This window comes from Cottoperca gobio, chromosome 2, assembly GCF_900634415.1.
Source record: "Cottoperca gobio chromosome 2, fCotGob3.1, whole genome shotgun sequence".
NCBI lineage: Eukaryota > Metazoa > Chordata > Actinopteri > Perciformes > Bovichtidae > Cottoperca > Cottoperca gobio.
In genome coordinates, this window is record NC_041356.1 from 5,605,520 (window position 1) to 5,627,673 (window position 22,154).

The following is a 22,154-nucleotide window of genomic DNA, read 5'->3' on the forward strand; positions in this document are numbered from 1 at the left end:
CCTCTTCATTAGGCTCAACCCCTGTCTACCATTGACTGTTTCGGTTGTTGACAAAAGCGATCGGCCCCCACCGTGCGACACTCCCGGGTACGTGGGTGCCAATCACCGGATGGAGGACACGCCGAGAGCAATGAACAGCATCGATTGTTGTGGTTCGACTGGAAAAAAGGGCTTAGGGTTCTGGTTGGGGCAGTCTTTAATGGCAGAGGTGTGGGGAATACCAATGTTTTACTCACACAGCTGGGCAGCCCTCGGCTAGACCACACATACTCACACACACACATGCAGGAAGATGGACTCCCAACACACACACACACGCATATGTTATTGGCCAATCCAGAGCAATTTATATGCCGTATCATGTTTCCATTATGCTTGAATTTGATTATGTGTGTGGGTGTATATCTGCAGGCTACAGTAGTGCATGTATGACTGCATGCATTTTTTATTTATTCACCTCCTTTCTCAACACAGCTCAGCAGCGAATGGTGTGTGATGGGATGTGTTCAGACGATGGTTGCTGGGGCCCGGGGCCGGACCAGTGTCTTTCCTGCCGATATTTCACACGAGGCCGCACCTGTGTGGAGTCCTGTAACCTTTTCGACGGGTGAGTGGTCCATTCACAAACACAGTTTCTTTAAAACAAATAAAATCATTTTGATGCATTCCGGGTAAATGTTTGAGCGGATCTGACACAAATCTTTAAACCAGACCCAAAAATGAAGCATTCTCCTGAATGTCAGATCATTATGGTTTCAGGAAACTGCATTAATTCCCCTTGCAAACAGCCGCAGATGACAAACAGAGGAAATAAAATCAATTTAAACCGCTTTGATGCATGAGAATGAATTCAAAACATTCTCAAGAGCTCTGGAGGAGCAGAGTCTAATTGCATTGGCTTGAATGTAATGAGATGAACCAATAAGGAATTTCACTCTGTGAACAGTTAACGTGAACAGTTAAAAGAACATTTGGCTGCGTGTTACAGCCATAGTCCAAAATCAATTTGAATATATTGTTGAAGTATTATATTTTATTACAAATTGCCCATTTGGGCTGACAGACTAGAGTGTTTACTGCTCTGCGCTGGGAAATGACTGACATTTGCGACAAAGACCCTTTCAAGTGTCCTCACAATCCGCTGATGTTTTCAGCGTGAATAATTGCATTCAGGTCATTGCTTTATGCACATCAGAAAGATCACTGCCAGCTCACCTGGGGACTGGAGAAACACTTCTTTGTAGATGTAGTTTCCAGTCTTTTGTGCTCCTCTTGAATGAATAAGATGTTGTGAATGACAACACTTGAAAGCAACTATCTAATACAAGGCTGTAGTGGCAGCGTCTGCCACAAGATAAATACAACTTTCTTGCAAGCAGCGATGTCAAGCTTGTGTTCTCCCCGGGGGGAAAGGAGAGAGTGCACGTATGTGTGAGAGAGAGGGTGTGTGAGAGCGAGTAACCCTCAGTCATGATGACTTGTTGCTGGTCTTTTTCCCGGCACCGTTTGTGGAAGGGAGGCTTTGAAGTTGCTGGGAAAAACAGCTCACAGCGAGGCTTTGAAGAAGACTGGTGAGGAAAAGGCGCGTGGCAGGGAGCCGCTGAAGCACACTTGTTTCCTATACTGTAAATACAGTTACTGTGATGCATTGTAAGTAACATTTCGACAGGGACACTTCTTGCTTTGTGTTGCTGGCCTGAACTGTGAAATCAAAATGACCATAAGCTAAAGGCTTGCCTGTGGAAAGAGGTCACCACCTGCCAAGCATTGTGCATCTTTGGCAGGTAAAGGGTAGTTTTCTTGAGATGGAAATCTTGTATTTTTCCCCCTAGTGACTACTACTACTTTTTTTGTCTCAAATAAAATACAAAACTTGATTTGTACTGCATACAGTCAACTTGTGTATTTGGTGCCTAGCCTTTATTTAAATATAAGTATATTAATAAAATAGAGCCTACTTAAAATGTGACTACAACAGGACATAAAAAGAAGAAGGAAAGTGCGTTACATAAGGCTTTAAATAAGATCCTTAAAATCCCCCGAGACAGCAAAGTTTCAGCATCCATGAAATTTACTGGCATTTTGTCCAATGCGGGCCCCCATAGCCCTTTTAACCATAGAACAAAACGTATATATCGACACTAGTTTGGGCCCCCCTTTATCACCGACATAAAGATACAAATAAGGATCAGTGAATACCTTTAGCCACAGTGGAACAAATCAATTCAGGTAGATTTAGTAGCATCATGAGTTCATGACAAATACGGAAAAATATGGAAGTATGGAAATGTATTAATTAATTAAATAAACAGTACCAGTGCTCATTATGTCTATCAGAAAGAGAGGACAAACCTGATCCGTTACACAGGATACAATGTTTGATGCAATAACCTTCTCCAGTGATAAACTTTAACACAGGATTCATGAGTGGTGGCTGCTGCATTTCTAAATATAACATCACTCTATTATAGTACAGACAGAGAATGTTCTTATTTTACAAGACGCTAAAAAAAATAAACAGACCATTCTTCAACACAGACAGCTGGGTATGAACTTTAAAAGTAATTCTGTCCTCCATGATATTTTTAGATTGGAACCTATTGAATAACATGCCATTTAAAGTTTAGAAGTCTAGTCTTTCCATCACTTTTGATTGTGACAAATATTTGTTTCTATATCAGCAGTTGTCAAGTTTGAGAATAACTTAACAGAGTTTATCAGCTATTTATTTTCTAAAGAACACAAATTAATTTGGTCGTTACCAGGTATTGAAACATGTCTGCAGAGGAGAATATCATTATTGTAGTCAGTATTCTTTATTTATTATATGACCCCAAGATTATACTATAGATACTATAGATTTTTATGTACGCAGTGCTAACAAGCAAGCTGCTTGCTATGCTTTTAAGTGTTGACCGTTGTTGTTTGTGACAGTATGGTATCATCTGCATAGAGTGTCCCTGTTTCAGCGGTATCCTGCAGTCTAATGAACGATTGGATAGTTACCGTACATGGGGTTGTACTGTATGCAGCATGCATTGACTTTATAGCTTCCTTGGCCCTGAATCTATTGTATTGAACTATATCTCTCTACAGAGTGTAGTGTTAGCTCATTAAATATGTTTCCAGGTTGGCGATTTTAAACCGTAAGATTCCTGAGCTCGCCCTCGTTATATGTCTCTATTCTTAATGAGTAAAGGCACTAATTCCCTTTAGTTTATACGTCTGTTGAATAAAACAAAGGAGGAGCAAAGGAGTGCAAGAGGGAAAAAGAAAATGGCTGAGATGGTGTCCACTGGGGTTGTGGGAGGAGGGTGGAAGCGGATTAGGCAGGCGTTGAAAGTGTTTAATTAAAAAAGTTGCTCTGCTGGGTTGGCCATGCTCTGGTTTGCTGGAGGTTTGGGGGTCTGAATAGTAGCCACAGTTCTGCTTAAATTTCTGCTAAAACAGGGCTAATCCCCCATCAGGCCATCCCCCGATGGGGCCTTGGTGCACACTTCCAGCCGTGAAGAGGGCGAATCAGGAGGAACGGCTTTGACGGAATGGAAATGACCCTGGAGAGCACCGTTGCAGAGGTCTTTGTCTCTCCCCCATTCTCCTCCATGTATTTTTTTCCCCCTCAACCAACAAAAGAGATATCTCTGTACTGCCTGGGCCCTTTTCTAAAGGATTCCCCTGGACAGAGCTTCCAAGAGAGAAATCTAATTTATTTTGGAACAAGGGAAAGAAAGACTAGGGAGAAATGTAAAAAAGAGCAATGGGAGTTTCCTTTGGGTCCGCCGAAAAACATTATTAATAAAAGGACACTCTGTAATACTGTATGTTTGGATGCTTGAGACAAGATGCTGTGAACACGACGAACTATTAGGGCCATTAAAAAATGCCCTGACATTAAGGCTCGGTAAAAGGGAAATCTAGTATTTTATCTTCACTTTTATTGCCCCGTAATGTGATACAGTGGAACTCGGGAGTGTCAGAATGTCTTTTCTTTTTTGTAGCTTTTAGAACCAGCAAGTCTAAAAGGTTTTCATTTAATATTCACCCCATGAAAATGCATAAAACACATACCCGCAGGAGATCTGAATGTGCAAGATCACATAAAAAACGGCTCACAAGGAGGAATCTGTTGAATCTTTATTCCACCCTAGTAGCATCACATGCAAATACAAACAAAACGCGCACCCACAGTCCCTCTCATTATCCCACCACTGTGAGAAAAGGTCTTGTTTGTAACTGGGTGAATCCCCCTCTGAGGGATTTTCTGTCCTCTGCATCGGCTGATCGATCCCTCTGATGTGAAAAGTGTTTTTGATCGGCAGTGGTTGATATTGACAGCAGCCATCTTCCTCTCGCCAAAGACGCCCGCACTTAAAAAACGAAGATAATGTACTGATTCTCAAAGAATTTATAGATCTGGTGCACGCACACACACACACATATATATAGACACATAAGGATTCAACGGTATGGCCTGAGGCACTGTGCAGCTTCTGTCCGTGTAATTGCAGTGTATAAACCCAATATTAAGCTCTATTGTTTGCCTCTTTTCCTCCAGAAGTCTAAGTGGTAAAACAAAACCATCATGAACTACATGCATTGTTCTAACTGGCTAAATAAACAGTCTGGTAAAGCTACTACTAGATGCACAAACTGCAATGATTCTTGGATTTGATTAGTGGCTTATCTTTTCTTTTCTTTCTTCTGTGCTTGTCTGACTTGAGCTTTTTTCTCCACATCTGCATACACTCCTCTGTACGTCCCCCTTCACCCTATGCAAAGCCAACTTCTTTCCATGCCCTCTCCCTGGCCTCTTCTGCCATCCTTCCCTTTTCTCATTCCCTCCCACCAGCTCTCCTCTCACTTCCTCCTCTCTCCACGCCTCCCCTTGTGTTTGCCGACGATTTAAAAAGCTGTTCATTATTCATGGACCTTCCCCTGTTTGCATATTGACCGTTCTAAGCCTTTAACTTGATCAAATAGTCTTAGGCAGCGAGCTGCCCTGTGGACTGCGGACTGCTGGAGTGCCCTCTACCAGAGGGCACTCCAGCAGTCAGTGCAATTAGGAATCGAGGAGATGGGCATGAGTAAATGAGGTTTTAACCTTCCTTTCTTGATGCTGTATCACATGTTGGTTTGAAATCAAAAGGATGCTATTTACAGCTTCACTCATAGGAACACAGCATACTTCAAAATCCTCCCTCAGCATGCTCCTAATCAATATTTCAATGTGGGTACGCTCTCAAATCTATAATACATGCACCTCTATCTCGATTTCCCTATCTCTATCAGGGAAATGCGTGAATTTTCCAATGGATCTTTGTGCCTGGAGTGTGATAACCAGTGTGAGAAGATGGATGGGAACACCATGACATGTTTTGGCCAGGTAAGACTCTCCTGAATCCACGTCAGACACCCTCAAACTCAACTTCCTTTTCGCTTAATGATACTTTCTAGAGGTAGACTGAAGATTAAAACCACTCCTCTCATTTTTCTGTTCAAGATAGTCCCATATCTTGCGCGTGCTAAAGTGGATTTCCAACTTATTTCGTGGGAGTCTATCTGTTTTGCACACTGGATTTCAGAAGATATAAGTGCTGTGTTTGCAAAGGTGAATGGTAGGTTAATGGGAGGAATGATAAACTACTGTGGCTACTTTAGGAGGCATGCTTTTGGCAAGCACGCGCTCAAAAGAGCAAAATGAGATTAGTTTCTGACCTTCCCTTAAAGTCACTTTTATATTCTCAGATGTGATCAAACCACGACTCTCCAAAATGTTAGGAATTCCCTTTTAAAATGTCAGTAGAGATTTACATGTATGCCCAAAAAACATGCATAAAAAAGGGATAAATGAGCCACACCTTTGCACTGGTTGGCATGTTCTCACATCAGGTTGAAATGAATTACTTTAAATGCCCTGGAGCCACAAATACTGACACTGAATGTGTATTAATCCGCAGCAGAAAGTAGTTCATAAGAAATATTTATTCACTCCAGTACGAGTAACGTTTGCTAAAAACTACACTGCCCAGCTGTCTTTTTTTTAGACCCTTTTAGTGCCACGTCATGATTACATCGCAGTGTTAGCTGGAGGCAAAACAAAGGAAAGACTGGAGGCAAACACCTCAGGGTAGAAGGCTAAAGTTACACAGTTACAAAAATGTCACTTTGCTTTGATGTTGGGTGCCAGAATTAAAGGTGTATGGCTCCAACTTCAAATGTAATACCTTTGAGATGATAAACTGTGATTCGAGGCTTTAGCGAGCTACAATATCAGCAAAGCTTTAGATGGAGAGAAAGCTTGTTGCTAATGGTTTAGCTAAGCCTTCTGCTAACCGTAGCCAACACGCATACGTCCAAACTATTAGAGAGATGGAGAAAGAATGTTGCTAATAGGCTAAACTATTCAAAAGATGGAGAGAAAATGTTGCTAATAGTTTAGCCTTCTGCTAACCGTAGCCTCGGCTGCAAGCCTTTGGCTTCGGTTAGCAGAAGCTAAACTATTAGCAACATTTCTCTCCAATCTCTGAAACGCTTTGCCAATATTGTAAGACTCTCTCTTTGATAAGTCTGTCTTCCTTTTTTGGGTTTCTTTGCATTATAGGCAACTGTTAGCAACATCCTCATTTCCCAACAGTGTCGGGCCAGAGAGTCAGCGTGTAGGGCTCGGCCAATCTGGTCCTGTCAGTCAATGTTAACTTTGTCAAGTAAAACTCGTATACAGTGAGTGACTGTACACAATTAGAGAAACTGGTGTTTTCTCCAGCCAATGTTAAAAAACAAGCTAACAAAACTTGGTAGGCACCGTAAAGAGGTCTATACGTTTATGTCTTCAATTGTAATGAATGGGTTTGGGAAGGGATGTCAGAGAGCAAACGAGAGCACATCGTACCTTTATCTTTTAGGGATCATGAGCCCAAAGGTCTTGAAATGTCTGCTACACCACCGTGCAGTACATAATTTTACATTTGCAGTGTTTTATTACAGAAAGTTGTATCGAATGTGACTTATTTTGTGGAATTTAGTGGTTGTGTAAGTAACCTTTTATGACTGTCCCTGGAGAGAGAGACAGAGAGAGAGGGAGAGAATAAGAGATGAAGAGCGGGAGAGACTCTTCAAGGATGCACAGAGGCGGCTGACTTTGAGATGCTGGTCACAGCTGAGTAGTAAATAACACCGGAGTCAATCATCCACAGGCGCTCTTACACACAGATACACATGCGTACGGCATACGCAGACATACTTGAATGCATTCCGCCATCTGTATGCATCCGCACTCGCGCGCGCACACATGCATACGCACAGACATGCAAAGTAAGAATAATGTTTATTAATGGTGCGTGTCTCCATGTGTCAAACTGTGAGAAGCTGTCCATCAGGTCACTGTGGTCGTCATTAGCAACAGAGCGCGGCGCCCCAAACTCCCAGCACTCAGAATACAACGGCGTCGCCTAACAAACTCAAAATATTTGCATAAGTTCACACGCTGCAATTGCACTTTAGTCAACACCGGCATCGCTTCAAAGACGCACAAAAGCACAAACTAACACAAAGCACACAGTCAATTTTTCGCACATGTACACACACACACCACTTTCCATCTTACTTATTCATGATCCTGCTGCAGCTGAGCTCGTGCTCAGTTACCTCTTGTCATCTCCTCCATCACATTCAATGCGTCATGCTTTGACATGACCTGATTCCTTATGCATTTTGCCAATTTGAACGGGGCTGCAGCAGAATACACTCTCTGCAATTTTGCTCAACACAATAGAAGTCACTGAATGGAATTCTAATGTGCCAGCTACATTAGCAATGGTAGGAAGTGAGCAAATTGATATGATTCACCAGGTTTGAATTTGAATCTGTTCAATGCTATTCTCTCCTCCCATACATTTTTTGAAACATCCATTATTTCCTCTTGCTTTTATCCCGTTGAATTTTCCCTAACTTTACTTCCTTTGCACTTATTTTGTCTGACATTCCTTTCTCTCTGTTGATTCCCCCTTTTCTTCCCCATCTCACTAATCCCTTTACCCTCTTTTTCTTTACTCATCCCTTGTCCACCACCTCCTCCCAACCCGTCCCCTCGTCTCCCTCCGCCTCTCAGGGTCCGGACCAATGTGTAAAATGCCTCCACTTCAAAGATGGACCCAACTGTGTGGAGAAGTGCCCCGATGGGTTGCAGGGGGCCAACAGTTTCATCTTCAAGTACGCCAAGGCCAGCAACGAGTGTCATCCCTGCCATGCCAACTGCACCCAGGGGTAAGAGAGGGATGATACGTAAAGATGGGTGTATGAAAATGATTGCATTTCTTTCAAGCGTTTGCACGTCTTCGTACTTTTCCAGAGCGTCTGCTGGCTTAGGTGCTTTTTTGCTGTTATAAACATTGTGAAGACATACTGCCTCATTGGGCACCTCCCTTACAAAGAGAGAGATAAAAAAAAATAGAGAGGGAGAGAAGATGACTTAATCTTACGGCCGCTAGATTCCCCGACCTGTATCTGGCTTCCGGTGGCTCTGCAGTCAGGGGCAGAATGCATTGATCCCTAGGGCCATGTGAAGTATAGAGCAGACGAACTAAGAATGACGGGAGATATGAAGCCGAGACAGAAGGGTGTACAGCTTGAAAATGTAAGATAAGGAAGACAGAGGAAAGGTTACAAGTGAAGTCGGTGGAAGAGGTCTCTATAGAAACATACATGTTACACTGGAGGGAAGAAAGAGCATCCCAACACAGAAAGTATTTAAAAAGCGTACCCCAGCTTCAAATGGGCATAACATTTTTAGAAAATAATTCTAAATACTACAGCATAATACTGTATATGCACTAGGGATCCAGATTAAGTGTTATTGTAGCTACAGTACAGAGTTCTCTCTTTATGGCAAACAAAACAATAGAAATTGAGGTTTTATAGCTTGTGTGGAACTTTACACCAACAGGAACAGTTGTTATGGAGAGGGGTAAGATGCTACTGTGGAGGCTGAAACAGAAAATAAACTATTTTTAGGGATGGGAACTCCATTATCGATCCGTTTCGTTATCGATACACGTGTGACTTGAGTCTCTGGATATTATCCCGAGAGATTCATACGAGAAAACGACTACAGACTGCAAAACAAACTTGCAAATACACAGACCGTTTCGCCACTGTCTTTCCAAACAAACACATACAGAGGCCAAAGCAGAACGGGTCCTCGAAGGCATGGGAGGCAAGAGAAAACGTATCTTCTATACATACCAACGTGCTGGCTTTATGTCTTCATCCTCTCAAGTCTTTTAAAGTCAGTGTGGTTGGGACTTTAAACTGGGCCCTTGTACTTTCTCACTAAACCAGGGAGCAAACATTTGAAGGAAACAGTGGGGGGAGCCAGCAGACTGAAAGTTAGAGCGCTGAAACCTAGCAACAGAGCTGGACATACGTATGATCCCAGGTGGAAGGGGACTTATTTTCCCACATAGCAGGAGTTCATTTTACTGCAACTACACTTTTAGTGTTTGTTATATAAGAGCAGAGTGATCGAGCTCAGAGTGGAAGACAATGGATGTAAAAGAAAGGCGATGAAGAGAGAAAAGCTAAAGGATACATGTGGGGTTGTTATTATTCCCATGACAGCTTTCGCTCACAGACAGAGCCGCTCCTGACTCTGTGAACATTAATCTGTCGTCGGCATGACAACACCTCATCATGCCTTGTCATCTTATCCTGCCCTCCAGCTACAGGGTGCTCCGGATTAACATGGAGACAGAAGCTGCGTCTGGGTATTAGAGGCCATGAGCCGCGGTGAGACATTACTGAGGTCAAATGTCAGTGTCAGGAACAGAGCAGCGCCCTTGCAGCTGGTAAAGAATCAGTGTGTTGCTAAAGGACACTTCAACAGGGCAGACGATTAAACCAGATGCCTCAATACGCTGGCTTTAAAGGTTTCTCAAGGGGAGTTGAAGGGGATGCACGGAGCGAGAGATATAAGGCAAAGATACTGCGAGAGGTGAAAGGTACTGGTACAAGCTATGTTCTAAAAGCAACAGGAAGTTAGTTAGTTTGGCCAGCTGACATGCAGTAGGAGCTACAGCAGTGGCTGTCACACAAAGCAGCTCAGGGAGGCAATTAGTGTATTAAATCTAATAAACACAGTACTGTGTTTAGAAAATGCTCAGAGATGATACAGATATGGATTTTATTTTTTTATATTACGTGATATCTTCCTCATGTCATATTGTCAAGTGGTCAGCCGTGCTTGTGGATTACATTTTCGACAGGTGCCTGCCCAGCGTCAGCTGATTGACGTGGAAGAAAGACGACATGAGATTTACTCATAACCTGTCCCTGGTTTAATAAATGATCTCTTTTGGTTTGTCTGCCCTACAGGTGCGTCGGGCCAAGACTCCAAGATTGTGTCGGGATGATGGACAGGTAAGGGATCTCAGGATGTATTTGTAATATGGGATTGGGAGACCACCATCAGACACTGCCACTAATCCTTAAAGATGCCCATGATACTCATTAACAATATTGCAGTCAGTCTTGTATTGTATGATTGATGGAATGTTTTCTTCTTGTCTGAATCTTGCGGGCTAATATGTGCTACTGTTAGAATCTAATACGTGTCAATTCAGAGTGTATAATGGAACTAGATGGCACTCGGCTTGTGTTGCTCAAAACGACAAATGAATACATTCGAAAAACTCAACAGTAATATCTTTTTCCAGAAATCATGACCCGGTTACTCAAGATAATCCACAGACCTTGTTGTGAACAGTTTCATGGAGGAACTACTTTCTTTATACCGTATCACCGGGCAGATGGACTCGTGGATCTACTCATGGACGAGAGGCTCTCCTGAGCTCACCTAAGCTAGCTAATGTTACAGCTCAGCTGAGGAGGATGCCATTATTTGTTTACACCTCGCACTGTCACATGTTTCCTTCTGTGCACTGATACGTTAGAAAGAAAGTAGTTCCTATAAGAAACTGCTTACAACAAGGTCTGTGGATTATCTTGAGTAACCAGGTCATGATTTCTGGAAAGAGGCATTGCTGTCAAGATTTTAAAATATTTTTTTGGAGTATTTTGAGCAGCACAAGCCGAGTGCCATCTAGTTCCATTATACTGTAGAGAAGGCCGACATCTCTACGGGTGACATCTGCAACACTCTGCAACTCACACCAAAACAATCTAAATTGATAAATAGCACTACAGGTAAGATTGGATCTGATTTTGGGGGTGAAATGTCCCTTCAAAGCTACTGATACTAGTATTATAATATACAACAACAACCAAGTACAATTAAGAAAAAGCATACAGCCATACAACCTAAATAGCCTGAAGACACAACAACAACTCCATTTAAAATACCCATAAAAACAAGTGATCTTTACAGTAAGAGCACATTTAAAAGAATGACAAACTCATTAGAATTTAACCAAACCATCAAAGCCATAAAAAGGGATCTTTTAAACAGAGGGAACATAAATGAGACCTTTTATTTTCCCTTGGCTTCTGCTGAGTCCCAGAGCCGTTCTTTAGCTTTTACTTTGGCTCTATTCCCCCGTCTCATCTTGTGACCTCATGTCGCTTGTTCTACTGTAAACCCTTGTCCTCCTAATTGGAGAAGTTCTTTCTCTTGTCTCTCACCTTGTGCTGTCCTTTTTTTCTTTTAGCTTTTCCTCTTTCCCCTCCATGTCTTTTAATATGGTTCTTTCCCTTGTTGTTGTTGTTGTTTCTCTCTCCGCCCTCCCTCTCTCTATTTAATCCATTCCAAACTGCTGCATTACTATTCACCACATGGCTGTATATCTCATTATGTCGAACCCCACAGCCTCTTTGTAAATGTAAAGCTCCCCCTTTCTTTGGGTTCGTCACAATCGATATCAAAAGCTGCGGCACCTTGCTCTACTATAGCCCCATGGTACATGAGTCTTCCATTAGCTGATAATGGCCTTTACAACTAATAGAGTTTTGGACTTCAGGTAGACGCGGGTGTTATTTTATGCTATGTGGTCGTGTTTTCAAAAGAGGGCAGGGAAGATTCTGGTGAGGAGGTGAAAATGGAATAGAGATGCGAGGGGAAAGAGGGGAAGGATAAATGAAAAGAGAGTAATGGAAAGACAGAATTGAGTGGTGGCATAATGTCAGACACAAGAACGAGAGGTATGTAAATGGTAAAAGCATTAGTGCTGTCATTAGTGAAGAGAAAGAGCTTTTTTTTCCAAACCTTTAGGCTTGACTCAAGCAGATTTTACCCCCAGAAGGTTCAGAAGCAATTTGTGAGGAATTGGAACTTTTAATTTCTCATTTATTTGGGCGGGATATTAGAGGAGGACTTATGCTGGTAAAAACATGTACATTACATCAAAGCATCCACAGTTCATTGCCATGCTGTGTAAAATCAAGGAAGTTCCATTATATGCTCTATACTGCCCTGTTATACTTCCTAATTTAAGGGGATGCAACTTCCTCCAGTTGATTACTTACATTAAGACAATTATTTGTTGTATTACATGCAACTAAGGAATTATCTTAATAGAAATCTGCTCATTTGCATACGTTTCTGGAACAGATTCTGGATTCTAAATGTAGTTAATATTAGAGTGAAAGGTTTTTACAGAGGGGTTTTTGGATATCTGTTTTTATCACTCCATAACTCAGAAAATACTGTCGACAGCCATAATAAAGAAGATTGCCATGTTTTTCGGAATAAAATGTTCTATAAATGGAAAAGAAAACACATTTTTGCAAGACACTACAGGTGAATAGGATACAAAAATACACCCAATAGATGTCACTATGAAACTTCCCCAGTTGATTACTTACATGACAATTGAGACGTTCTTTCTTTCTTTAAAAATAAGTTTTAAAGTCGAATAGAGCTAGGTTGAATGAGGTGTTACATCCAAGTAAGAGATGACTGGCTGAAATATAAGGAAACCCAGTTCAACCCACCAACCCAAGTAACAAGAGCATACACCCTGATGTGAAAATCGAAGCATCTCTCACCTGGGAAATGGCTGTGAGAGAAGAAGGGTGCAGTATGAAGGGAGCAGTAAGGAGTTGAGGATATAATTTGTGGGAAGTTGTACATATCAGCATCACATTTCTCAGCCAATCAAGCTGAAGATTCTAAAAAGTAGTTAAATCTGAAGGATGTTTGTCAGCAACGGACTGAGCTTTGCACTTTTATTTCAAAGTGCCTTTTGGTTTCTGCAATGTTAATGTTTCTGCTCTTCCCTCCGTCTCTACAGGACACCGCTAATAGCAGCTGGCATTATCGGCGGCCTATTTATCATCGTCATTCTGGCGCTCAGCGTGGCCGTGTCTGTCCGACGCAAGAGCATCAAGAAGAAGAGGGCCTTGCGGCGCTTCTTGGAGACAGAGGTGAGAGGGTGGAGGGTCGTAATAACAACGTGAGAGAGAAGCAGCTGGAGAAAAACACTGTTACCTTGAGTTAATTTTTGTCTGAGGGTACAGAATTGGAAGAATTAATTGGTCGATTTGCAACAACAGAATAAATTAGTAATAGCTTTGGACAAATTTCCACAGTATAATGAATAGTATTGATCCAAGAGAGGAAATTGGGAAAGGCTTCCTCGAAGATGCCTATTTTACTGTTAATGTGGCAAAAAATGAACAAAGTTTTGTTTTAGAGTTGTTTAAAGGGGCAATCTCGAGGATTTTTTATTCAAATAAATGTCTGTTAGGTCACTATCTGTCAACGAAGGAGGTAACTCAATGAGGATTGAGCCTATTGGTTACTGGTGAAAGTATTGGATTACTGATATATTTTCAGTATTACAAACTGGGTGTCTGTGGTGACATACCCGGGAAAGAAATGCTGTATTACAAGACTCCAGACTGCGAAACAATTCCAATTAAAAAAATCTTAAAGATTGCCCCTTTGATTAAACAAAAGAAAAGCTAAAATTAGACACTTTGAGTGCACTGTATGGTTTTCTGCTCTGAAAATACTTTATATATATATATATATATATATATATATATATATATATAATACTTTCAATACATTAACCTTGTTATTTTGTTTGTTTTTGTCGCGGGGCCTCCCGCTTTTCTTTTGAGTTTGTTAGAAATCCGTTACCTCAAAGTTGCAGTGGACTTTTCCAGATGGATAACAACCAAACTACTCTCACAAGCAAACCTTGAAACATTAAACCTTGTCTATTGTACTTAGCCAAACCACGCATTGCGCAGAAGGTTTTAAATATTATGCACAGTCATCGTCGTCGCCCTATCGATCTGGCCTTGAAGAGGGTTCATTTCTGGGAAGCATAAGACAGTGGAGTGGACTTTATATTCAAAGGGGAAAGTCAAAGATTGAGGTGTAGGGCAAGTCCATGGTTTATGTGCACAGCTGTGCGTTCATGCTCGGGTTGATTACCTTTTGTGCTGCTGCAACACACTCTCTTGTGTTTCCTGTGTGTGGCCCAAGAGTTATGTCACAGGTCAGCAGGTCCGCTGAGTGGCCTTGCCTAAAGGAGTGAGGCAGGCTGCTTGTCAGTCTGCATTAGTATAATTTACAGGTAAAGGCAGCAGTGTTATAGACAGCTGTCAGGCTGGAGACGGGAATTGGAAGAGGGCGGCCATGGGCAGTTTCTGCCTCATCCCAGCCACACACATCCATCTTAATCAAGCTGGCCCTGTTCCGACAGCCCCTTGACTGGGAGGGAAGTCTTCAGTCCAAGCAGATTCGCTAATGCACTGTCACAGAGAGGCAGAGGATGGGGAGGATCAGGCTGCAGGGGGATCTTCTTGAGCTCTTTTGCATCTCCCTGTATAAAGTTGTGCTGTTACTGATTTAGTGACTGGGACCTTGCACATCCTTTAAAAAGTATTTAATTCAAGGTCTAAAAATGTCTTAAAGGTGACATATAATGTTAATTTTCAGATTCATACTTGTATTTGGGGTTTCTACTAGAAAATGTGTCCATGCTTTATAGTGCAAGAAACACATTATTTTTCTCATGCTGTCGGTCTGAGTATATCTGTATTAACCTTTTGTCTGGAACGCTCTGTTTTAGCGCCTGTCCCTTTAAGACCCTCTCTTTAAAAGGTCTGCTCTGATTGGTCAGGTCTTCTGTGTTTGGTGTAAAGGTATAAATTGTTCCTTTTCGAGGTATTAAAAAGTAATTCAATGTATACTTTAAAAAGCACCCTGGAATCAATACTCAATACCAGGAAATCGTGAAATATAGCCAGTCAATTTCCCCCTCCTCCGAGGAGACCTATTAGGGTGTTAAAGTAATTATATACAATAAAATCTTTAACGTCTGTGACAGGTTGGCCTACAGGATACAGACAGACGACTCATTAAGACCAGGTCATGGGTTCCACCCCCACAACACATTTGCAGCTGTGTTTTAGTGTCCTGAGCATGACGAAGCTGTGAATCAACGGTTGAAAGTGTCATTATCTGGGCTAGCGGGGGCGTAGATAGGTCATCTGTAGTTGTCGGTTGAGCTAGCAAAATAAAGGGTTTCAATGTAAAATGCTATTGTGTAAGTCCATTTTATGAATAATGTAATTGATTTTCTAAGTAGTGGTATATACATATTTATCAAGTCAGAATAACGAATATGATCTTGTTGCAAGCACTTATTTTACAAATATAAATATAAAATAAAACATATATATTAATATTGCAAAAGAAACACATTATAAATAACATTTAAAAACTGTCAATAAAGAGCCGAATTAATACAATATTAAAAATACAATATTGCAGGTATAAAATACAAGAATAACAGTTACAGTGAAGAGTAATAAATTAATAATGATTTAGTTATAGAGAAGTCTTTAGCCTTGATTTAACAGAAGTGAGGGTTGCAGCGGGCCTGCTGTCTTAAAGTCTTAAAAAGCCTTAAATTCATTCATTTAAAAAAATAAGGCCTTAATTAGTATTAAAGCATCTCAAATCAATCTCTCAAAACTCTTAAAAAGGCTAAGACATGTGAAGTAGGATTTAATAAAAATATTTTTCTAATGTTGCAATATAAAATCTCAAAATAATTGATAATTTACCAAATGCCTCCCGCATTAACGGCATGCGGACGGTGGAATTTGTTTTGCGTAAAATCTGTCTTAAATTCCGTTGTGAGTTCCGAGTGGCTTTAAAAAAGACTTCAAATGTAATTTGCCCTAAGCTGTAGACATGGTCTCCATGTTTAGTTTTGAGAGAACATAGTTCATAAGATAAGCTGAAGATCAGGAAGATATTTTGTCCCTAACTTATTTAGTGCTTTATAACCCAACAGCAGTGTTTTGTCAGTGTTGGTTTCAACACATCTCTCTGGAATTTAAATGCTTCCCTTTTTAACATACAGTATGAATAAGTGCATTCACACTGCATGCACACTTTGTGCATACTCCTCTTCCCCTTGTTTACTTTCCATCTGTATGCCGCTCTCCTCTCTTGCCTACCGAGCATACTAACAAACCTCCTCGCACCCTGTATCGCACTTTCCACAAGCTTCTTTTCAGCTGATGAAACCGCGCGATAGGCTTTGGACGGCTGGCGAATGTGGATTCTCTATTCAAACGAATAATAGAGCTGAGTCTGTGAATGGAGATCAAGCTTGTCTGGATGAGGGATTTGGGGACAACGAGGGCTCAGGGACTCCCCCTCTCTCTCCCTATCTGCCGTGGCTTCTTCTTTAAAACAGAGAGCTCACTTCTCGTGTCAGACAGGAAAAAGAAGCCTCCAGTCATGCTGTCAGAACGTGATCTTAGCACACGGCCGACATTTACATATCAAGGACATGTTTGAAGGCTGTTGCAAAGCACACCGCCATTTCATTTCTTTATTGTTTTAATATTCTCTGTCTGTCTTTTCTTGCGTCCTCACTTTCTCTTTTTTGTTCTCCATTTTGATCTCTGTATCTCCATTTATCTGTCTGTCTCCCTTGCGAAAAAGCGCTTTATTCTTCTATATTTTTAAACTCTTTCTGTTTTTGTTGTTTCTCCCTCTCTCTCACCTTGAGAAGAAAAAAGCCAGTCTCACACTGAGGTGCCTCTTAAAGAAGCCCCTGAAAACAAATTGCTTTGCTCACAGGGAGAGACAGCACAAACAGCAGAGTCCCCTCACTGTTGCATCGCGACCCAAGGCCTTGAACTTTGACCCCAGTGCAATGAAGCAGCACTAATGCACTTGGAATCGCCCTCCCTTTCCTTCCCCACCCCACACCCCCCCGAGGTCCTCTTGCAGCGGCTTTGTACAGACACGGGCCATGTGAGTGTTTCAGCACCACGGGCTGTGGACAGCTCTCATGCTGCTTACATGCTCCTCTCTGCTCTCTTACAAGAAGGATTTCAGCATTTGGGAGAGTTGGACAGCTCCCGTTGTTCACTCCAGGGCAGGCTGGCTGAACAGAGGCACTGGATGTCATTACAAATGCACGCAGTGAAGCCAAGCATTGTTCAAATATACTGAACCTCATGTTACATTTAAAAGTCCCAGAGTTTGGATTTTAAAGCAGGTCTAGGTGCTGTATAAATACTGTGAAAGCATTAACATGCTCAATCCACAGAGAAATGAACACAGCCCGTATTCAGAAACCGTCCCTTTAAACGAGCTGTCGGGACTTCTGTAAAGTTTTGATGACACAACTATTCAATATATACATATAAAGTGACACTACACTGCCGTTACAGGTGTAGACACCTCATAAGACCCGGAAACACTAACCAATCAGAGCAGACTTGGGTTTTTCCGGAAGGGGCCTTAAAGAGACAGGCGGGTTAATATAGCTATATTCAGACATACATTATGAGAAAAATAATGTGTTTTTTGAACATTAAAGCATGTAAACATGTTCCAGGAAGAAGAAAAAAATTCAATTATGAATCTGAAAATATATATCATATGTCTCCTTTAAGTGAAAAAAATAAACATGTGCAGTTATTATGGAATTTGGGGAAATTACCTATTCATTTCAATGCAAAAACTGTCCTGTTGACCCCAAATACAACAGGGTATCTAATATTGCAGGAACATTAAAGGATACATGCACTTACTTTAACAACATGTTTTGGACTTTACTAGATTTTGGGTATAGTTTCTAACATTTATGATCAGAAAACGTTGACAAAAAGGAGTCAGATGGAGCAAGAAACAGCGGAAGTAAGACAATCGGACCGTTTTGCATGCACACAATATACCCGGGCAATGATGGGTTATTACTGGCTTGTTTACAGATTGATCTGAACTAAGTAGTACAGTCAAAAGAGTGCTCTTTAAATGCAGAGAGTGGAGGACGGGAGAGATCACTGCTGCTGGGATGGGCTCGCTAATACCGAGACTGAATGTCCTTGCATACTGATAAGCACTGCTATCATGCGCAAATGGTCTTAATGAGCCCACTCTGTGTCATTGTGGTTTCCTAAGTATAGCACAAGAATATTTTACTAGGCCGTCAAGACACCCCGAATTCAAGGGGAAAATAAGGTGTGAGGGAGGAAATGGCCATGCCTTCAGCTAGTTCAGCCTAATGGTTAAATTACCATTGAAAATGACTCATGTATTTATCCCACATGTGTCCTGCATTGTGTCTTTAGTTTATTATACAGTAAAACCAAATCTCATGAGCCTGTATAATATGTATTAGGTCATTCCGACTACATAGAGCAAAACTTCATTATTTCCCCGAAGAATTCCTTTTTAGTACTTTTATCCTGTATCCTGTAGAATGAATCCGAGTCAAAATATTACGCTGCCTATTTCACTCTAAGTAGCACCATAGTTTACTAAATTAACCTCATGCTGTATTAAGGAAGATTTAAAACTACTGGTTGACACCATAAAATCACAAGAAAAATGTTTACTAAGATAATAAATCAAGTGAGCAGAAGTGTCATTTTCTCATAGACTTATATGCAATCTGACTTCTTTTTGCAACCAGTGAAGTCAATAGAAATAATGCCGATTTAATGCACTTAACATAAAAGCATTCACCAGAAGGTTTACACTGCAACTTCTTGTTTGAGGACATTAAGTTACTCAATACAGAATAATTCTGTGAATGTATTCCTGCTTGAGGCTTGAACACATTGCTTATTTGTTCAATGAAGCCTCCAAATCCTCCGCATCAAGCCACCGGTGAGGCTCATTTGGCAAAGGCGAGGTGCATTATTAGCTGGTAAATAAAGTGGCGTGATGAGTGTGTGTGTGAGTGAGAACGAGCTCAAGAGAGTTTTGTAGGCCATGGGTGTGCAGCATCTTATTTAATAGACTTCTCTCCTCATCAATGCAGTCCAGCTCTGTCCTAATGAAACAATAACAGCTACAGCCTTTCACCATCTGCTCATACTCCTGCTCCGTCACCTCCTCCCTGCGCCTCATCTCCGCTCTCTCTTTCTGAATCTCTCCATTTCTCTCTACCTACAGCGTCATTAACTTTCTTGTTATTCATGCCGTGTATGTACCAACAAACCGATGCAAATAACGTTTTTTGGACAAATCCCAGGCTGATGTGATGGATGTGAGCAAAGCTTGTCCTTCCTGTTGTTGTAAATGCTTCTATGTCATTTATTACTTCATGTGTAAATAGGTTAATTTGAAGGCCTAACACAACTCCGATCACTAAATAGGTCACTTTGGTCTCCCTGGTTCACCTTGTCTTAAAAGGATAGTTTGGATGTTTTGAAATGGGGTTGTAGATGGTGGTCAGGAGAAACAGGAGTACCAGCATGGAAGCTAAGTAATGTACTTCTGTGGACAGGACATCTGCAAAATGTATTTTAGCCGCTTAAAACAACCATGTACTAGGTATTACACTGACTGTGGACCAGTACCTCATACCACTTCAAAACATCCAAACTATCCCTTTAAGAAGTGAGGACTTACAGCAGCCTAATGGATCCTTCACAACCCAGAAGTTATTTTTTGTTCTTTAGATGTTCATTTTATAGGTGACAGTGCACATATATCATTGTTGGCATTATAATCATTAATGTAAATGTGCTGGGGTTAGCTCGACAGCTGAATGGCGAGCTTATTACTTATATACAAAAGCAATAATAAAGTGTCAATTAACCGTTATTGATACTGGAAGTTACTTAAAATATTCCTTTTAAAAGCTGTGAAAACATAGTTAGGACAGTTTTGGTTATTTCACTTATGAGATTTAGCTTTAGCTTTTGCTTTTGCGGTACATATATCGTACGATAAGTCGATAACGCAAGAATTGTAGTCCTTATATCTAGCAATAAGTTGATAATGTAATTATCGTGACGGGCCTTATTATTGACCATGGAAACAGCATTTGACAAAACAATTTTAGATAGCTGCCCTGGAGCTTTTCATCATAACACATGGGCTTCAGTAGAAAATAGAGTTTGCCCAAATGTCATAGAATTATATGCGTTCAAACGTTTTTTCAGTTTTGCTGAAAAACTGGCTTTCTTTTAAACCCTGTTCCTGTAATTGTTTCAAGATAATTCGATTTTAAGCCTACAGTGGACTAAACGACAAAAATGGAGGTTTTCACCGTCACACCGTCACTGCGTCCCCTCAGTATTTATCCCTCATCCTCCATCCACTGCCCCGTCTGCTAACTCACTTCCTGCAGTGACATCTCAGCAGGCTTTACACTGCGCCTTCAGGCCCGGCCATAACAACAGCCATTAAACGGCATGTCATTGCCAAGCTGCGGGCAATGTCATCCATTCTGCCGACCGGCCCGTCGGTGCGATGGCCGCACCTATTGTGCTGATGGTTTTATATCACATTAAGTAAGTGCTTGTATGGCTGACCGACTGATATATGGTCTCATTATATTGTTTGATGGCCGTGGTTGAGCTGGGTGATTATGCCGCTGATAAACCGCAGCCAATGAGGCACCCGATAGGCCGATAGGCTCATTAAGACATCTATTGATTAGAGGCATTGTATTCTTGTCTGTGTGTGTGTGTGTGTGTTTTGTGGTCTGATATATGCTCTGTGTGTGTATACATTAGTGTGTGTTTGTCAATATTTGTGAATCTGTGTACTGTACATGCATGTATTTGAATGTGTTGGCGTTCTGACATACATGCTACATTTGGATGTGCGTGGCTCTTCCTTTTTGGCTCAGATCGTCCCACCGCTCGGTTACAGGTGCCAGCTCCTGCTCTTTTATATGTGGTAGCCGAGGCTTTGTTTGGTAGCTAGCGGTGAGGCGGGCGGGTGGCCGGCCAGCTGCTGGGATGCTGTTCAGTGTCAGCTGTTACTGGCAGCCAGGCAGTGCAGGAGGAGGCTTGTCATAACCTTGAATTGGAATTGTTTTGTATGTGCACAGCTGGTTAGGTGCTACTCTTTGTCGGCCGTGATAGCAGCTGACACCAGACTGTGATTTGTTTAGCGGTGGGCACGCTGCGGTCCACATCGGTAACTGCCAGTTCTGACAGAACTTCACGTTTGCACACCTGAATTATTTGTATTTCATAAATTGTGTGCGCGCACGCCAAAAATCATGACTATCAGGACAGGGCAGTTGCTGTTTTCTGGCGGCTTTTTTCTACACATAAACGTTTACCTTGCACTTCTCTTTCCAAGACTTGCTTTTTTTTCTGATTATAATAAAAGGATGCTGCCCATTCTTAAGAAATGTGTTTAGCATTTCGTGTGCCAACAGCAAGAGGTTAGAAATATTTAGAAATTAAAGCTAAAGAAAAGCATGTGTCAGGTTTTACAATAAAAGCCAAAACAATATTTTTTTGGGCCATTTGAGAGTTGACGAGTTGGATAAATAGTCTTAATATGTGTGTTTTTGTCAGCTGGTGGAGCCCCTGACCCCCAGCGGAACGGCCCCTAACCAGGCTCAGCTGCGGATCCTGAAAGAGACGGAGCTGAAGAGGGTCAAGATTCTGGGTTCTGGAGCTTTTGGAACAGTCTACAAGGTCAGTGTGTGTATCTGCAGGACCTGTCGGTTTACTTGCACACACTCCTCATTCTAATGTGGGGCCTCCTCATCATCAATCTAGCATCAGTTAACTCAAGTCAAAAGCTTTTTTTGATGGCCCTCTTTTACTCTGCTTGACAACCTAAGCAATAAGCATAAACATTTCCCCTTTGTCACAGTGTTTCCTGACAGACATGAGCCCAGGGCGGCTCAAGGACCTGGAACAGAAAGTGCACTTTGCTTGCCAACTTCACTGCCCTTGGC

The 22,154-nt window shown here is 41.5% G+C and overlaps 1 protein-coding gene across 1 annotated transcript in view; it reads left to right on the forward strand.

Annotated features, from left to right (window-relative positions):
- Window positions 1-22,154, forward strand: part of LOC115017944 (receptor tyrosine-protein kinase erbB-4-like) — a 237,739-nt gene that overhangs the window by 175,884 nt on the left and 39,701 nt on the right. The window contains exons 13-18 of the mRNA XM_029446699.1: window positions 475-607; window positions 5,290-5,383; window positions 8,108-8,262; window positions 10,369-10,413; window positions 13,242-13,374; window positions 21,766-21,888. Of these exons, the coding sequence (XP_029302559.1) occupies window positions 475-607; window positions 5,290-5,383; window positions 8,108-8,262; window positions 10,369-10,413; window positions 13,242-13,374; window positions 21,766-21,888 (683 nt within the window). The remainder of the gene's footprint in view (window positions 1-474; window positions 608-5,289; window positions 5,384-8,107; window positions 8,263-10,368; window positions 10,414-13,241; window positions 13,375-21,765; window positions 21,889-22,154) is intronic.